This window comes from Microcaecilia unicolor, unplaced genomic scaffold (assembly GCF_901765095.1).
Source record: "Microcaecilia unicolor unplaced genomic scaffold, aMicUni1.1, whole genome shotgun sequence".
In the NCBI taxonomy this organism is placed as follows: domain Eukaryota; kingdom Metazoa; phylum Chordata; class Amphibia; order Gymnophiona; family Siphonopidae; genus Microcaecilia; species Microcaecilia unicolor.
The window spans coordinates 51,426-54,524 of record NW_021963645.1 but is presented as its reverse complement, the minus strand read 5'-3'; the positions used below and the strand labels follow the sequence as shown (position 1 = coordinate 54,524).

Genomic DNA, 3,099 nt, shown 5'->3' with positions numbered 1-3,099 from the left:
ATCCAGTCCAGCTGGATAAGCATAAAGTCTCCTCGCTATATGTCCATCAGAGCTCCTGGAAATGGAATAGCCCCACATAGTTTAATTACCTAAAAATTCGGAGGATCCTCGGAGAGGGTATTTAAATAAACCAACATCTCAATGTTAGAGAAAAAGATTGACAGATGCTTTTTAAAATGAGAAAAAAAAGTAGTAATTTTAACAATTATGCTATTGACATTATGTTATTAACTACTAACCCTAAAAACAGAAATCCAAAAGTTAATTTATCTTGTTTCAATAATAATAATAATAAAAAATGTTCAGCAAAAATAGTCTTTGTAAAAGATTTATTCCATGCAAAATTTACATTCAACCAGATGACTGTTGTACATCAAAGCCTTACTCAAAAAGCCCTTAAATTTCTGGAAACTCAAAGCAGGTTAGTTCTACTTTTATTGGATTTCACTGTTATATTGTAAGAGGCTTCCGATATTAAAATCAGACATTTCATTTGATTAGTGCATGCACCTCCGTGCTTTACACACAGCCCCAAGATTCTGGAAAGCCCAAACAAAAAAGAACGTCACCAAGTGACATCAGCTCATAAACAGCTCTGTGTGGCTGCAGCAAAATCATTCGTCCACAGTTTCCTAGGAAGGATTTCAGTGTATGCAGTCACACTACTACAGAGGCTTGTCTGAGCAAAAAGGTCTCCATCTGCCATCAACAAGTTACAGCTAAAGAACTAACAGCTGGCGAGAAGGCAAATTTACGTTTCAATTAAACAGCTGAGCAGTCACGAGAGGAAAAAAAACTTTCATCTTTTCTTCAAATATGAATTAAAGGTGTGCCACTGGAATTCAAGCAAACAAAAAAAAGATATACTACAAAAATAGCCAGTGTGCTGAATTCAACTCGAGGACACCACAAAACTAAATTATTCAGACTCTCAGCGAGGCTTCTATAGACTGCATTAAGTGTCTAAAAATAAGACTGAATGCAATCTCCAATGAGCTCAAAAGAATGGGTAAGTTTCTATGTTCATCTTTTCTTTAAAGAGTCAGTTTCAGCCATTTCAGAAAAAAAAATAGCAAAGATGATTTCTGAAATGGGCAAACTGTATTTTGTATATTTTACTGCTTTAAAAATGAGGCTTCTGATCACTGAAATAGCAGTCCTCACTGAAGGAACTGATTTCTATTCTTGTGATGTAAACCCTTCAGAACTCTGCACCAGAAGGGTAACTACTATTAAAGTAATTCATATTAATGTTCAGATTTTATCAGCATGTACATTAAAATATCTAACAAACTCATTTTGTCATCTCCCCAAATTATATTCTGCAGGCTTGCATTCCAAGTGGCCATTAGAGGCGCCTATGCTGGCAGCACTATATGTAATGAGTGTGGTTTCAGAAGTGCTGCCTGCCTTCAGCATGGCTTGTCCACTAAAATGCCGTTGTGAGAAGCTGCTCTTTTACTGTGATTCTCAGGGCTTTCATTCAGTGCCAAACCAAATTGACAAGGGCTCCCTGGGTTTGTCACTGAGACATAATTTTATTTCTGAACTTCAGCAGGATCAATTTGCAAGCTTTGTTCAACTTACATGGCTTCATTTAGATCACAATCAAATTGCAACTATAAAAGAAGATGCTTTTCAAGGATTGTATAAACTTAATGAATTAATATTAAGTTCAAACAAAATTTCATATTTGTCAAATACTACTTTCAGTCAACTCCTCAATCTGCAAAATTTAGACATATCTTTTAATCAGCTGGCATCTCTGCATCCAGAACTATTTTACGGACTTCGCAGACTACAAACCTTACATTTGCGATCCAACTTCCTGAGAACTATCCCTGTTCGGCTTTTCTGGGACTGTCGCAGTCTGGAATTTCTGGATTTGAGCACAAATCGCTTGCGAAGTTTGTCTCGCAATGGATTTGCAGGTTTGATCAAACTAAGAGAGCTCCATCTGGAGCACAATCTTCTAACAAAGATTAATTTTGCTCATTTCCTACGGCTAAGTGGTTTACAAACACTCTTCTTGCAGTGCAACAAAATTAGCAACTTGACATGTGGGATGCAGTGGACCTGGGATACCTTAGAAAAGCTAGATTTAACTGGAAATGAAATAAAAGCCATTGAATTGACAGTTTTTGAAACCTTGCCAGCCCTTAAAGTACTCCTTATGGATAACAACAAGTTACAAACGCTGGATTTTAAAATTCTAAACTCACTGAAGTCATTAATTACTGTGGGCCTTTCTGGGAATCCTTGGGAATGCAGCTCAAGTGTGTGTGCATTAGCCACATGGCTGAGCAGCTTCCAAGGTCGGTGGGAGCATGCAATATTGTGCCACAGCCCAGACCACACCCAGGGAGAGGATATTCTTGATGCCGTTTATGGATTTCAGCTATGCTGGAATTTATCAGCCATAGCTACACCCATAACTACAAGCTACAAAACTCCTTTAACTGAAGCAACGGTGAAATCAAGCTCACCAAATTCATATGTCGGAGACATAGAAAGTCAAACTACTACAGGGACAATAGTTACTACCGAAGAACATGCTCTTGAGCTAGACAATGCCATCTTCACTCAGCAGGTAATTACTGGAACAATGGCTTTATTATTTTCTTTTTTTTTCATTATTTTTGTAGTGTTCATCTCCAGGAAATGCTGCCCTCCTACTTTAAGGAGAATTAGACGATGCTCAATGATTCAAAACAGACAGCTGCGGTCCAAAACACAGCTGCATGTATCAAACTCATCTGATCAAGGACCATACAATGAATACGAACCCGCCCATGAAGGGCCTTTCATCATTATTAATGGCTATGGACAGTGTAAATGTCAACAGCTGCCATATAAAGAATGCGAAGTGTAATATGTACAGGGTAGAAATTAACTTTTAAAATCAAATTATGTACAGTTCTAATCTTGTGTCGCCTTGATTTTGCAATATTTAATAAGTTATTTGCAAAGAAATATTTATGAAAAAATGGTCCTTGAGATGCAAACATGATTGTTGCACTCCTGTTCCAAATGTTCCAAACCTTTGAGCAAGCTGAACTCCTCTCTGAACAGTGAGACAAATTTCATACTTTCACCGAC

The 3,099-nt window shown here is 37.5% G+C and overlaps 1 protein-coding gene across 1 annotated transcript; it reads left to right on the top strand.

Moving 5' to 3' along the window:
• The first annotated feature begins 643 nt into the window (after positions 1-643).
• Positions 644-2,876, top strand: LOC115459535 (leucine-rich repeat transmembrane neuronal protein 2-like). Its single transcript, XM_030189349.1, has 2 exons — positions 644-1,009; positions 1,329-2,876. Exons 1-2 carry the CDS (start codon positions 1,006-1,008, stop codon positions 2,870-2,872), a joined length of 1,548 nt encoding a protein of 515 aa, XP_030045209.1. The 5' UTR covers positions 644-1,005; the 3' UTR covers positions 2,873-2,876.
• The last annotated feature ends 223 nt before the right edge of the window (positions 2,877-3,099 follow it).